Below are 15,249 nucleotides of genomic sequence, written 5' to 3'. Positions count from 1 at the left end.
CCGTTTTGACTAATTGAGCTTAATGGAGTAATCACTAGGAACTCAGGTCTCAGTCTCTGGCTGACTCCTGATGTCATACTGTATCGACTTAGGACTATTAGGACCCCTTAATCACCACCCTTCCTCTCTTTCCATGGCAGGGTCATCACGGGTAGGCGTTTAATGGTTGTTTATTTATGCAGAGCACAGATGTTAGAGTGGAGAGAGGCACTGTTGTTTCCATTGAGATAGATTCAGCGAGAGCTACATTTGTCAGGGAGCTTGAGGGTGATTGCCTCCATTCTTGTGGGGACACTACAGACATCACACAGAACTATATCATTAGCATTGGACATTCACCCACTCTTCTGTTCTGCATAACACAAGACAGGCCTATTGTAATATAGCACAAATAATTAAGACCAATTCCACAATAAGAGTGATAGAACCAGGAAACATGGTCATTGCACAGGTGAGTTTATTGCATGCCATTTTCTCACATCCAAAGTCTCAAACGAAGGGTGCTGCATGGAATAAGACTGGGTTTACATGGTCCGAGTCTGGGGTACCAAGCCAACACATCGGCTCCAGAACACAAAATAAAGCAAAACAACTCAAATACAGCCAGGCAGAAAGTAGTGAAATTATTAGTGAGTATACATCAGAGGATCGTCAGGGTGGAAGCAAGGCACAAACACTCGTCAGCTTGTCCTATAACTCTGATAAAAGGGAAACACCAGCGAACTCTCATATGCAATTAGCTCACATTAGAAAATGGCAGGATGCATGACACCGTCACTCACTACACTCCTTTCATGATTCAACTACACTGCATCACACAATATATCCAGAACACAACTAATTTCCCAACTCATAAAGTAGAACTAGGTAGCAACCAGATCAGGCTAGCCTCTGAACTCCAGGCTCTGACTTTCTTTCAGCCTAGTTCTTCTCAGAGGAACTCGTGCTGTAGTACTTTCCCTAATTGGCACACAGCTTATGCACGTGCTGACCAATCCTGCTGGGTAATATAGTTTTGGACCCAATTTGTAGTTTGGACTGCTCCATTTCCTTATATACTTTGTCTTTGGCAACTACTTAACTACTGTGAACATATTTTAAAATGGCTGAAACTTTTTGGAAGAATATCTTTACTCATGTTTTGATGGCAAAGTGCAAAAAACGTGCATAACATGGGAGTCGTAACTTATAAACCTCAATCTTTTCTCCCCCACCGTTCCTTCCTCAGGGACACTCTCAAAAGGTTAACACGAGAAAAGAACACTGGAGTTAAGCATAAAAGAACTGCGTCAGACCCAGCCCACTGGCACAACTGGGCCTGGGGTATATCTTAACACTGACTGACAGGAGACGCATAAGGATATGTGGGTGTGACGTCTCACAAGTATATGTGGGTGTGACGTCTCACAAGTATATGTGGGTGTGACGTCTCAGTGTTTGTTCCAGAAGGGGGTGGCGATGGGCCCCTGGACAGACCTCTCCACCACAATCATCTCGTTGGGGTTGTTGCGGGCGCCATAGTGATGCAAAAGCTCTTGGATCGCTGCCTCCTCAATCTGCAAGGAGGAGAGAGAGGGGGACATACAAACACAGTTGAAGTGTTTTAAAGCCACAGCCAAGTCAAGGCAGCTGTCAAAAGGCACAGCTGGAAACAAGTAATTTCTACTGACAGACAGAGGTGATGGAACTAAGTATTTCTGATTTCCTCTCAGAGAAACTTATCAAGGTACTGAGTTGAGTACGTGAGTTGGACAGACAAGCTCACAGTGAAAGGAAAAGCACAGTGTGCATAGTAAACATCTGCTACAAATTTCTGCACACACGTTACCTGAATGAGTGCAAGCAGTTTCTCTCGGCTACGGATCAGTGCAGCCTCCTGCTGTTTCTCCTCCTCCACGATGGAAGCAAAGGTTACCATGGAGGCTGTAGGGGGGCTGCCCGCCGCTCCCAGCACCCAGGGGCTGGTCAGTAAAGAAAATTACCTTGAGTTTGTGACAGGTTGAACATTCTCCCCCTCAAACAATAGTTGTTTTTTCCCCCCCCCTGTGGTTGTTCAGGTTTTTTTTTCAAGGTTGGGACAAGCTGACATGTGTTAGGTACATCCTGTAATAATTCTGACGCTGATCTGACACAGAGAGTAAGACACAAACAGAGAAAGACAGGTCTGAACTAGATATATCCTGTGACAGTGGTAACCAAGGATGACCACAGGCTACCCAAGAGGACAAGGGTTGGGTGAATTACAACTGACACGCAGAGAGAGAGCGAGAGAGAATGTGTGTGTGAAAGAAAACGCTAATGAAACACTGATGGTCCCTGTAAGGCAATAGAAAAAACATTCTACTTATAAAAACTACACATATGGATATTACACTTTACCCAGCCCTGAACTTTCCCTCCCTCTGTGCTCATCCATAAGCATGAGTAGACTAGAACCTGAATCCTACTTCCTGTTCTGAGTGATCACTTGTGACATGGAAGTCTTCTCTTATCAATTCTGATTAGGATCAGAAGCCAACACTACATCACAGACTCACTGGCTGATTCATAGTCAGGGCCCACTACTAGGTTATGTCCCAAATCACCCCATATGTCCTACACGGTGAACTACTTTTGACCAGAGCCCTGTGGGCCACGGTCAATTTTTATTTAACCTTTATTTAACTAGGCATGTCAGTTAAGAACAAATTCTTATTTACAATGACGGCCTACCCCGGCCAAACCTGGACGACGCTGGGCCAATTGTGCGCTGCCCTATGGGACTCCCAATCACGGCTGGATGTGATACAGCCTGGATTCGAACCAGGGACTGTAGTGACGCCTCTTGCAGTGCCTTAGACCGCTGCGCAACTCGGGAGCCCAAATGTAGGGCACTACATAGGGAATAGGGTGCCATTAGAGACTGCACAGAGTGTGAGCGGACATCACAGACCAGAACGAGAGCGTTTCCAGTCTTTGGGCTTTAATCCATCTTGGCTCTTGGCATAGATAAAAGATCTACGTCTGGAAGACAGATGCCCCGAATGACCCTGATAGAAGAGGAAGTAAGCGAAAGTCAAGAGCTTCTGCAAAAACAGAGAAATCGACACCATTGGGTCACACAAGTGCACACACTTCCTGTAATTATTTTGCCTGATATGACTTGAGAGATGTCACAATTCAAAACATTGCTACCAAAGTAAAAACATCCACACATTGGTTTCACAAGCATTCCTCAAACACCTCTGCCCATATTGTGTTCATCTAGATGTCAACGTTATAGGATACAGCACCAGTACACGAACAATCTTCTCTTCCAAACGTTTTTGTTATGTCAAAACACCCCAAAATATATAATGCAATCACCACCTTCCGTAGACACCTGAAACCCCACCTCTTTAAGGAATACCTAGGATAGGATAAAGTAATCCTTCTAACCCCCCCCCCCTTAAAAGATTTAGATGCACTATTGTAAAGTGGTTGTTCCACTGGATATCATAAGGTGAATGCACCATTTTGTAAGTCGCTCTGGATAAGAGCGTCTGCTAAATGACTTAAATGTAAATGTACTTTACATCCTATAACGGTATTTGAAAGTTTGGTTTTTAAAATGTGATACGCCATGTGTAACATACATTTATAAAGTTTACTTCGCTACTTGAGTCATCTGTCTCCGCTCTCACTCCATGCCGCTTTCCACACAGACCTAGCCCCGTCCGTCACTCAAGGAGTGCATGTGTTATTCCTCAACCACGAGACACTTGCGTTCAGTCTGCATCCAGCACATACAACAATGTTGATGACAAGGATACTGTTTTCACTTTGATTCTTAATATAATTCGAACTAGCGTTCCACAACTACACTATTAGTTTGTGTTTTTTACATCTGCAAACAGCTAGTTTGTATTTTCTTTGCAAGTTGTGTCTAAATCTTGTTAGCCGCTAATGCTAATCACTAGCTAGCAAATAAACGTAGTCAGAGCAAACGTAATTAGCTATAACACACACACTGGTGACGGTGTAGACCTAATCAACAAGTTTGTGCAACAGTATCTTCTAAATCAGAGAGGAATACGCGAAGCATAATGTAGCCAAAGATTATTGGGTCCCCTTGGTAACACTTAACAATTTTGGTTCCTACCCTGTCACAATAACTCCTCCTTGGCATTTTTAATTGTTGTCACGTCAAACACTGTATTCAAAGCTCCCACTATTATAGTCCAACTATAGAATTTTAATAATCATTATATTTCAATGACGCCAACAGTTCAACGAAGTGTTTTGCTCTAAATCACATGTCAAATCGCAGTTGCAACATTTGGTTAAAAATAATGCCTATAAAAGCATGGAAATGATCTCAAATGAGTGCAGAAAATGCAGAAACGTATGAAAATAAAAATGGGTTGAATTGATCAGATATCCACTGGATATCATAAGGTGAATGCACCAATTTGTAAGTCGCTCTGGATAAGAGCGTCTGCTAAATGACTTAAATGTAATGTAAATGTAATCAGTATAAACAAAGACCCATTGAAATCAGATTTGACAGTCACGCACTGATATAGCAAATGTAGAACTTGTATTATTCAAAAACTTTAAAAGAAAACATTTAAAACGTCATACCATCCCAATTTTTTTCAAATACCGTAACATGATATTTTGGCCACGGGAACCTGGTAAAATTATGTTTACGTTTGTAGTGTGGCTAGCCACTGATTGGCTCTGAATGTACTGTGCATGCTGTCAAGGTACTAACCACGTTTGCGGCTAATAAGTGCTCTCAAATATTTTGCTGATGTCGACAGCAGATAAGTTATAGTCCTAATATAGCCAATTTAGCAAGCTAACTTAGAGAAAAACGTTATATTAAGTAGTTAGCTAGCTTTAGCCATGTTTGGTGCTCAATGAGAAAGATGCCAGTAACTAACCAGTTGAGCTAGCGAAGTACAATTTCGTGTTAGCAAAAATACTCCAAGAGTCTCTGCATTTCAGGAATCACAGTGGCAAGTACCCCTAGTGCATTGTTCAATTACTTAGCCATTTAAAACATATATGTTTTGAATAAAACTCAGTTTTTCCCCACTGCCCTCACTGGCTTTCATGTGTTCACAAGGTGTTGGACTCGACGACAGTTGCTATTCATTGGAGTGCTGCGATTGGTTGCCCAACATTCCAGGGCGGGCTTAGCGAAGGGAGTTAGGGCGATATTTTCCTCTCGCTAAAACAATGACGAGTTTGCCATTTTTTTGCCATCTGTATAGATCACTTTGCACCCATGTAGGCAGGAGTTTCATGAGAGTGAGTGTAGAGGAGAAGGCTTCTTACCTTCCGATGACATTTGAACATTTCCAATGCATCTGCTCAAGCAAACCATAGACTCTCAGGGCTGGTTTCCCAGGCTAGCCTAGTCCTGGACTAAAGATCATGGTCAATAGAGAGTCCAGGATGTGGCTTAATCTGTGTCTGGGAAACCGCACTCCAGAGCGTTTCATTTGGACAGTAAAGCTCAACATAGTCAACTCTAAATTCTCTGTATAAAAACAAGTAGTCCAAATCATTATTCCTTCTTTCGTCTGCTTCCCTTTGGAATAACTGAGAATCATCATAGAGAAACTCTGCCAGTCACTTGCCGCTTTCTTAGTGACTGTGTTAATTCTAAAGAGATACCTCACAGAGTTTGAACTAATTCCTGTATAGTTAACCATCAGCTACAACATAGGCCTAATTAAAGACACAATCACCATAGATACTATCTCCTTACTCCAACGAATTTGTTTCTCACCAAGGTAACCAAATGACATTGACGCTAGTAGATTTGTTAGTGTCAGATTCCTGTCTGATAGAAACAAGAAAATGCATGAGCAAGGCAACACACTAGAGACATCTAGTGGACAACCCTGGTACTTTGGGGTAGAAGACTAGTTCATAGATTTCTATTTTATTTAACTAGGCAAGTCAGTTAAGAACAAATTATTATTTACAATGATGGCCTACCGGGGAACAGTGGGTTAACTGCCTTGTTCAGGGGCAGAACGACAAATTTTAACATTGTCAGCTCGGGGATTCGATCCAGTAACTTTTAGGTTACTGGCCCAATGCTCTAACCACTACCTGCCGCCCCAAAATTCATCAGCAATAAGGGCATTTATCCCTTGGCCATACACAAATGCTAGTCTATATTGTGTGTTTATATAATGGTCACCTCTATGTGTGTTGGTGACGATGAACATAATATATGACAGACTGTATGTGTGCGTGTGCATAGTCTTACCCGGCGGGTCTCTCTGGCTCACTGGGGGGCTCAGCAGTACATTTGAAGTTAACCCTCCTGGCAGCAGAGACCAGAGGCCCCTGAGCTACTGGTCTTCCCGGGGCCCCTAGACCCCCGTTCCTGACCCGGCTCTCCTCCTCCACCAGGAGGTCCCGGAACGCTCGAGACGAAGGGGGTGTCTGGAACGGAGTGGCCCTGGAGAGAGGAGGGAGGTGGAACCACATTTGATAATCAAAAGTTCTACTTCAAAGCATTAAAAAGTACTACTTTTACAGCTGAGGGAATAGGCAGAGTTTGTACTTGTACATTTTCAACACAAATGAGAGACCGGGACAGGACCTATTTTATTACATAGGGATTGTCACACCAACCCACCACCTTCTGTGCTGGCTATGATATCAGGAGCATTCCTTATGGAGACGGGCTTACCATGCTTTCACACTCTTTGAGGGAGTAATCACTGGTGTCGATTTGGATAGCACGCCCTCAACACTGCCCTCCTTGGTTGCCATGGCGATCATCTTCCTCTGCTTCTGGGAGAGCTTGGCTGGGAGAGGGGACTGCTTGCTGCTGCTGCCAACACTGCCAGGACTTTTGGGAGTGGCTCCGAGACTTTGTGTCTTTGAGCTGGCTTCCATATCCATGATTGCCCTGAGATCCAAGACAGGAAGTGGCAGAGCAGGACTGGAGAAAGAGAGAAACGACACAATGTCACATACAGTTCCACCCCTGACCTGGTCCACAGTGACCTGGCTCACCTGGCTGTGACCTTGGGGATGTGCTCTAGGGCAGAACTCTTTGGGGGTTCGGCGGGGAGGCCGTTCCTCATGGTGGTGGTGGGGGTGCTGGGGGGAGTCTTCAGCCTGGGACCTCCTCCAGCCCTCTCCTCCTCGGGCCTGTCGTGGAACACGGGACTCTGGAGTTCTCGGGGGCTGCCCACACCCATGTAGCTGCCCTCAGAGTCAGATGTCATCAGCTCCTGCAGAGACTCCATGGAGTTGGTCTTTCCTGACTTTACCAGGCTGGGAGAGAGGACTGAGACTAGAAGAGATATCATAATCCATATCAGCCCAACTCCAATTAAAGGAAATAATTATTACGTGCCGTGACAGAGTGTGGTGTGTGTGTGTGTGTGTGTGTGTGTGTGTGTGTGTGTGTGTGTGTTATACCTGCAGCAGGTGGACTCTGGATGATGTCAGAAAGAGTGTAACCCCCTGAGCTGTCGGAGCGTCGCCTTGGTTTTCTCTTGGCCTTTAACTTAGCCTTCTTCAACAGAGTCTCCCTGAGAGGAGGGAGATGAGACAGATGATGAAGAGGAACAAATTCGGCCATAGTTCAAATGTTAGGGAGGTTACTGGCTGGATGCATTTCATTCCAAAACATTGGAACCTAGTTTCAGCACCAATTCAGTCCCATCTCATTCATGACAGGGAGTGAACAAAGGAGCAACTTTGTGGAATGAGATGCAGCCACAGTGTTGTACATAGTTTGATAGACGGTATAGTACCTGCAGGAGTAGTTCAGTTCAGTGTCAGCATTAGAGCTGAATGAAGAGTCCCTGTCCTCGTACACACTTAGGTCCGGGGCGTCTGGGTAAGGCGTGATGAGTCGCATCTGCATGGCCGGAATCTGACAGGAACAGGACGGTAACAGGTCAGTTAGTCAGAACCAACGGTTGTGTTCAGTTCAGAACCCATGGTTGTGTTCAGTAGGAATCGAATGGAAGAAAACAAGTTTAACAGGGAGGGACTATCTAAGGAACCATTCAATAAGAAACCCCTATTGTCGTTTTCTGTTTGGAACAGTTTCTGTTGAGTTCCCCTAATGTACATATGCCAGGTATCTCACTATGCAGTTATGGCCACGGCACTGAGGAGAAATGACTCACCATACTCCTATAAGAGGTAGAGAGCTCCACCAGCACGTCATCACTCAAGATATCCAGCGCTCTGAAGAGAGAGTGTTACGGATATATAAACAGAGAGGGAGACAGAACAAGAGAGGGAGGGGCGGAGAGAGGGAGAGAGAGTCTATTGAAGAATCCATAGATTTCCAATTTTACCAGAAGTGGCTAAACACAAAACAAACCACACAAAGAGTTATCGATCCAAAATGGAGATGTATGGGTAAACCACTTCTCCAATATTTTTGGCCCTATAACAAAGAAAAACAGCAAAAACATGTACATGATCAAATACAAATCTTAGAATCAACTATTAAAAGACTACCTGAACCTACTGGATTCTCCAATTACATTGAATGAACTACAGGACAAAATACAAACCCTCCACCCCAAAAAGGCCTGTGGTGTTGACGGTATCCTCAATTAAATGATAAAATATACAGACAAATTCCAATTGGCTATTCTTAAACTATTTAACATCATCCTCAGCTCTGGCACAAAAGTGGAGACAAATTTAACCCCAATATGAGTCAACAGAAACCTTGGGAAAATCCTCTGCATTTCATTAAGAGCAGACTCCAACATTTCCTCAGCGAAAATAATGTACTGAGCAAATGTCAAATAGGATTTTTACCTAATTACCATACGACAGACCACGTAGTCACCCTGCACACCCTAATTGACAAACAAATCAAAACAAAGGTAAAGTATTCTCATGCTTTGTTGATTTCAAAAAAGCTTTTGACTCAATTTGACACGAGGGCCTGGTATACAAATTGATGGAAAGTGGTGTTGGGGGAAAAATATACAACATTATAAAATCCATGTACACAAACAAGTGTGCGGTTAAAATTGCAAAAAAACATTTATTTTCACAGGGCCATGGGGTGAGACATGGATGCAGCTTAAGCCCTACCCTCAACACACACACACATAAATTAATTGCCGAGGGCACTAGAACAGTCTGCAGCACCCGGCATCACCCTACTAAAATCTGAAGTCAAATGTCTACCGTTTGCTAATGATCTGGTGCTTCTGTACCCAACCAAGGAGGGCCTACACAGCAGCACCTAGATCTTTGACAGATTATGTCAGACCTGGGCCCTGACAGTAAATCTCAGTATGAGAAAAATAATGGGGTTCCAAAAAAGGTTCAGTTGCCAGGACCACAAATACAAATTCCATCTAGACAAGGTTGCCCTAGAGCACACAAAAACAATACATACCTCAGCCTAAACATCGGTGCCACAGGTAAGCTGTGAACGATCTGAGAGAAAAGGCAAGAAGGGCCTTCTATGCCATCAAAAGGAACATACAATTTGACATACCAATTAGGATCTAGCAAAAAATACTTGAATCAGTTATAGAACCCATTGCCCTTTATGGTTGTGAGGTCTGGGGTCCGCTCACCAACCAAGAAATCACAAAATGGGACAAACACCAAATTGAGACTGCATGCAGAATTCTGCAAAAACATCCACTGTGTGCAACATAAAACATCAAATAATGCATGCAGAGCAGAATTAGGCCGATACCTGCTAATGATCAAAATCCTGAAAAGAGCCATTCAATTCTACACCCACCTAAAAGGAAGCGATTCCCAAACCTTCCATAACAAAGGCCAGCACATACAAAGAGATGAACCTGGAGAAGAGTCCCCTAAGCAAGCTGGTCCTGTAGCTCTGTTCACAAACAGACCCCACAGAGCCCAGCACAGCAACACAATTAGACCCAACCAAATCTAGAGAAATCAAAAAGATAATTACTTGACACATTGGAAAGAATTAACAAAAAAACAGAGCAAACTAGCATGTAATTTGGCCCTAAACAGAGAGTACACAGTGGCAGAATACCAGACCTAAACTTAAGGAAAGCTTTGACTATGTACAGACTCAGTGAGCATAGCCTTGCTATTGAGAAAGGCCGCCAAAGACAGACCTGGCTCTAAAGAGAAGACATTTTGTGGGCAGTGTGCACATAGCCTGAGGTGGAAACTGAGCTGAACTTCCTAACCTCCTGCCAAATGTATGACCATATTAGAGGCACATATTTCCCTCAGATTACACAGATCCACAAAGAATTCAAAAACAAATCCAATTTTGATAACCTCCCATATCTACTTGGTGAAATACCACAGTGTGCCATCACAGCAGCAAGATGTGTGACCTGTTGCCACAAGGGAAACCAGTGAAGAACAAGACCATTGTAAATACACAGAGAGCGCGAGCGAGAACGAGCAAGAGAATCATCATCGGTTTCCTAAGTAGTATACAGCATGTTCACATTACATTTACATTACATTTAAGTCATTTAGCAGACGCTCTTATCCAGAGCGACTTACAAATTGGTGCATTCACCTTATGATATCCAGTGGAACAACCACTTTACAATAGTGCATCTAAATCTTTTAAGGGGGGGGGGGTTAGAAGGATTACTTTATCCTATCCTAGGTATTCCTTAAAGAGGTGGGGTTTCAGGTGTCTCCGGAAGGTGGTGATTGACTCCGCTGTCCTGGCGTCGTGAGGGAGCATGTTCCACCATTGGGGTGCCAGAGCAGCGAACAGTTTTGACTGGGCTGAGCGGGAACTGTGCTTCCTCAGAGGTAGGGGGGCCAGCAGGCCAGAGGTGGATGAACGCAGTGCCCTTGTTTGGGTGTAGGGCCTGATCAGAGCCTGAAGGTATGGAGGTGCCGTTCCCTTCACAGCTCCGTAGGCAAGCACCATGGTCTTGTAGCGGATGCGAGCTTCAACTGGAAGCCAGTGGAGAGAGCGGAGGAGCGGGGTGACTTGAGAGAACTTGGGAAGGTTGAACACCAGACGGGCTGCGGCGTTCTGGATGAGTTGTAGGGGTTTAATGGCACAGGCAGGGAGCCCAGCCAACAGCGAGTTGCAGTAATCCAGACGGGAGATGACAAGTGCCTGGATTAGGACCTGCGCCGCTTCCTGTGTGAGGCAGGGTCGTACTCTGCGAATGTTGTAGAGCATGAACCTACAGGATCGGGTCACCGCCTTGATGTTAGTGGAGAACGACAGGGTGTTGTCCAGGATCACGCCAAGGTTCTTAGCACTCTGGGAGGAGGACACAAGGGAGTTGTCAACCGCGATGGCGAGATCATGGAACGGGCAGTCCTTCCCCGGGAGGAAGAGCAGCTCCGTCTTGCCGAGGTTCACATATCATAAGCCATACATCCAACATCAATATCTCATTTACATAAGTATTCAGACCCTCTGCTGAAACTCAAAATTGAGTTCAGGTACATCCTGTTTACACTGATAATCCTTGAGATGTTTCTACAACTTGATTGGAGTCCACCTGTGGTAAAATCAATTGGTGGGACATGATTTTGAAAAGGCACACAGTCTATTTAAGGTCCCACAGTTGACAGTGCATGTCAGAGCATAAACCAAGCATTGAGGTCGAAGGAATTGTCCGTAGAGCTCCAGACAGGATTGTATTGAGGCACAGATCTGGGGAAGGGTACCAAAACACTTCTGCAGCATTGAAGGTCCCTAAGAACACAGTGGCATTCATCATTTTTAAACGGAATAATTTTTGTTACCACCAAGGCTCTTCCTTGAGCTGGCCGACCCAGCCAAACTGAGCAATCAGGGGAGAAGGGCCTTGGTCAGGCAGGTGACCAATAACCCAATGGTCACTGACGGAGCTGTAGAGTTCCTCTGTGGAGATGGGAGAACCTTCCAGAAGGACATCCATCCCTGCAGCACTCCACCAATCAGACCTTTTTGGTAGGAGTGGTCAGATGGAAGCCACTCCTCAATAAAAAGGCACATGACAGCTTGCTTGGAGTTTGCCAAAAGGCACCAAAAGGACTCAGACCATGAGAAACAAGATCCTCTGGTCTGATGAAACAAAGAGTGAACTCTTTGGCCTGAATACCAAGTATCACGTCTGGAGGAAACCTGGCACCAACCATATGGTGAAGCATGGTGGTGGCAGCGTCATGCTGTGGGGATGTTTTTCAGCAGCGGGGACTGGGAGACTAGTTAGGATCAGGGGAAAGAGGAATGGCTCAGGTCCTCAGACTGGGGTGAGCCAAGACAACGCAGGAGTGTCTTCAGAAAAAGTCTCTGAATGTCCTTGAGTGGCCCAGCCAGAGCCCGGACTTGAACCTGATCAAACATCTCTGGAGAGACCTGAAAATAGCTGCAGCGACACTCCCCATCCAACTTGACAGAGCTTGAGAGGCTCTGCAGAGAAAAAAAATGGGAGAAACTCCCCAAATACAGGTGTGCCAAGCTTGTAGCGCCATACCCAAGAAGACTCAAGGCTGTAATTGTTGCCAAAGATGCTTCAACAAATTACTGAGTAAAGAGTCTGAATAATTATGTAAATGTGATATTTCAGTTATTTTATTTGTAATACATTTGCATTATGGGGTATTGTGTGAAGATTGATGAGGGGAATTTTTTTTTTTAAATCTATTTTAAAATAAGGCTGTAACATGACAAAATGTGGAAAAAGTCAAGGGGTCTAAATACTGAATACTCCGAACGCACTGTATACACACACACTCACTTGGACTCGAGCAGGGCAGCCATGTTGAGCACAATGAACTGGATGCAGGATAGTTTGAGCTGCTCAGCGTTGTACATGGCAGAAAACTGCAGCAGCTCTGCAGCGTTCTTCAGTGTCACTGAGTAGACAGAAGAGGAAGCCATTTTTAAAAACAAGCAGGACAGTGCTCTCACAGGAGTGCTTTTTAAGACAACAAAGCTGTTTGATATCATGTTGAGAGGCATGAGAGAGAGAGGGCAGAAGAATGTGACAGGAGAGCAGAGGAGGCTAAGAGGACAGAGGGAAGATGAGAGGACGTACGGTTCTCAGTAATGGTCACTTCACACATCTCCTTCAGTCGGGTGATGAGAAGCTGATCGGCCACCACCAACACGTTGCAGACAAACTCCACATTCAGAGACTCTGGAAGAGGATAGAGACTTTGTTTCCACCATGTAGCTTTCAACTACCTTGTGCATCAAGATCAAAGTCAACATGATGAGGTTCATAAATAGCATTATGGGTAGCCACATGTAACTTATTTTTAAATCAATATTTATGTAATGCACTTATTTGACAGGGACAGCGCACATGTATTTCAGAGTCAATGTATTTGTACCCAAGTTGGCAAAAGAGCTATTTTCCATCCATAGTCCCGAAGCATTTTTCACTGAGTATTTGTGTGTGTACAGGTTGTATATGCATGATCTGGTGTGTTCTGTGTACCTTTGATAGTGGGAGACTCGTCAGTGTAGACATAATCTAGGATGACCTGAAGTATATCTGAGCTGGTGGGCATCCCCAGTGCACTACATGAAGTGGCCTGTGGGGAGCGCACAACAACAACATTACCAACACTGATCACAAGTAGCAGCACACTTACTCAAGCACAATGTGAGACAATGTTTTTCAGAGCCAATGAGTCAATGGTTACTTCTGGCAATATTAAAATTAAGCTTTTAGCGTACAATGAGCAAGACCTCCAATTGCCAACAACTAACAGACATTTTATCATTTGTATAAACTAATATAGATTAATAAAAATGAAACGTCAAAGAAACAAAAAAAATACGACATACCTCTATCCAGGGGTTCGCCAGCATACTGTGGAAGTACTCTGAAACACATACATGACATATGTTTACAATACAACCGCCTCTAAGAAATGTAAAAAAAAAAAAAAAAAACCCACTTCAAATCATCTCCCAGACACTGATTAATCTTAGTGCTTAATTAAAAATCATTTTCAATTGAGATTCTCCATTGAGCATGCTTTTAGTCCAGGGCTAGGCTTAATCGGTGTACGGATAACCGGCCCCATAGCTTCAACAAATGACTGGCAAATCTAGTGTCAAATGTCAACAACATTGAATAACCCAAACCCACAGTTCACCCCTCACACTCCAAGAAACGCAACAATATGTTGACACACTGTAGCTCACCAAGTCTGGCACACAGCACACACTTGTGACAGGGGAACTCCTTTCCATCCACAGACCTCAGAGTGACGTCACAGAGGTAGGAGCTTGGGGGAGACACAGATACAGCTTACATGGAGCAATATCTCCTCTGATATTTTACCACCGTGATTATCTGACAACAATTGAATAGAATCACAAAACATTGACTTGAATAGGAATGTCCATTCTAGTAATTATCTTTCTATGAACACAATATTGTCTCAGGTAATCTGCCACATGGCAATTACTCACCACTTTTTCTGGTTATATCGTGGCTTGTTGGCCGTCATCTTATGCACTACATTGATCTTCCCGTTTTCATATTTCACCCCGTCCAAACTGTAATAAATGTATTTAACAAAATACACTACATGTTAATAACCTCCCCTAAGGTCGATGCCCATGCGGAAATCAATTAACATAATATAAAATTGCCATCAAAATCCGACAGTTAGAGACTTTTTGTTGTTGTTTCATGGGCTGTGTCTCAATCCAACGCATCTGGTGATGTCCTCCTTCCGCATGTGCAATAGAAGATGGCAGAGCTACAGCTGTGTTTGTCAGACCAGGAGACATCCCGAAAAATTGGTTTTCACAAAATGTACGCAGTGTCAAAACGGTGGTGGCTAGAAACTATTTGAACACAAACGTGTTCTCGGTTTTGCTCTAAGACACCCACACGCTTCACAGGACTAGTCTTATGTCGCTAACACCGCCGTCTCAACTCCGAACACTTTTGTCAAGTCTGAACGGTTTGAGCTACAAACTAATATGACCCCACCATCAAAAGCTAAGACTCACAAACGTGTTCTCAAACGCCCACAAGTTTCACGACTCGTCTCAAGGTAACCTGGTAAAAAAATTAATGAAAATTAATAGGATTTTTTGGGACAAGGTTACACATGTAACCTTTTTTTATGCTTTTATAGATAGATACACACTGTATCTCAGATGCATATCAGACACCTCAAACCATACTTCATTTTGATATATTTTTTGACTGTTTTGTCATGTATGAATGTGTTAACAAATTTATTTATTACATCAGCCGATGTCAAAGTGCTATACAGTAACCCTGCCTAAAACCCCAAACAGCAAGCAATGCAGAAGCACGGTGGCTA

General features: G+C 43.9%; 1 protein-coding gene across 1 annotated transcript in view; it reads right to left on the bottom strand.

The window, feature by feature from the left end:
* Positions 1-440: 440 nt before the first annotated feature.
* Positions 441-15,249, bottom strand: part of LOC106605044 (inhibitor of Bruton tyrosine kinase) — a 31,557-nt gene continuing 16,748 nt past the window's right edge. Inside the window, exons 13-26 of the mRNA XM_014200284.2 lie at positions 14,381-14,467; positions 14,111-14,193; positions 13,748-13,785; positions 13,395-13,491; positions 12,990-13,091; positions 12,690-12,807; positions 8,139-8,199; positions 7,758-7,879; positions 7,420-7,532; positions 7,009-7,291; positions 6,680-6,934; positions 6,251-6,445; positions 1,829-1,961; positions 441-1,556 (exon numbers count right to left, since the gene is read on the bottom strand). Of these exons, the coding sequence (XP_014055759.2) occupies positions 1,431-1,556; positions 1,829-1,961; positions 6,251-6,445; positions 6,680-6,934; positions 7,009-7,291; positions 7,420-7,532; positions 7,758-7,879; positions 8,139-8,199; positions 12,690-12,807; positions 12,990-13,091; positions 13,395-13,491; positions 13,748-13,785; positions 14,111-14,193; positions 14,381-14,467 (1,813 nt within the window). The 3' untranslated portion in view covers positions 441-1,430. The remainder of the gene's footprint in view (positions 1,557-1,828; positions 1,962-6,250; positions 6,446-6,679; positions 6,935-7,008; positions 7,292-7,419; positions 7,533-7,757; positions 7,880-8,138; positions 8,200-12,689; positions 12,808-12,989; positions 13,092-13,394; positions 13,492-13,747; positions 13,786-14,110; positions 14,194-14,380; positions 14,468-15,249) is intronic.

This window comes from Salmo salar, chromosome ssa05 (assembly GCF_905237065.1).
Source record: "Salmo salar chromosome ssa05, Ssal_v3.1, whole genome shotgun sequence".
Taxonomy (NCBI): Eukaryota; Metazoa; Chordata; class Actinopteri; order Salmoniformes; family Salmonidae; genus Salmo; species Salmo salar.
The sequence above is the reverse complement of the archived record's forward strand: the minus strand, read 5'-3'. Positions and strand labels throughout refer to the sequence as shown.